General features: G+C 67.1%; 1 protein-coding gene across 1 annotated transcript in view; it reads right to left on the minus strand.

The window, feature by feature from the left end:
- The window catches only part of LOC104497888 (myosin light chain kinase 2, skeletal/cardiac muscle-like), a gene marked incomplete at both ends in the record, with an annotated part of 3,672 nt that overhangs the window by 1,759 nt on the left and 1,491 nt on the right, over positions 1 to 422 (minus strand). The window contains one exon of the mRNA XM_010141189.1: positions 348 to 418. Coding sequence (XP_010139491.1) covers positions 348 to 418 — 71 coding nt within the window. The remainder of the gene's footprint in view (positions 1 to 347; positions 419 to 422) is intronic.

Raw genomic sequence — 422 nt, forward strand, 5'->3', positions numbered from 1 at the left:
CCAGTGCTGGGCCACCCTTCCTGGAGCCTTGCAGGGAGCCCCTGCTGCACCCGAGCTGGGCACAGCCCCAGCTCTGCCACCCTGGCAAGTGGGGCAGGACATGGGGACACTCTGTTCCCTGCCACCAGCCAGGCCGTGGCCATGGCCATCGCTCCCCAGGCTCCTCTTCCTCCTGGGCAGACCCAGGGCACCATGCCAGGCTGGAGCAGCGAAACAGGAGGCCACCAGGCAGGTGACAAGCCCAGAGCGTGAGCCGGCAGGATGAGATGGCAGCTGGGGGGGCCAGGGGTGCCACCCCACAGAGGGTCCCAGGGTGCGGGGACAGGGCAGGCACCTCCCAGCTTTACCCAGTATTTCAAAAGGATCTTCCTTCCCAAAGTCAGGGGTGAGGTAGGGGCTGGGGGGTGGCTCTGCTTCCCTCG

This window comes from Buceros rhinoceros, unplaced genomic scaffold, assembly GCF_000710305.1.
Source record: "Buceros rhinoceros silvestris isolate BGI_N320 unplaced genomic scaffold, ASM71030v1 scaffold26498, whole genome shotgun sequence".
NCBI lineage: Eukaryota > Metazoa > Chordata > Aves > Bucerotiformes > Bucerotidae > Buceros > Buceros rhinoceros.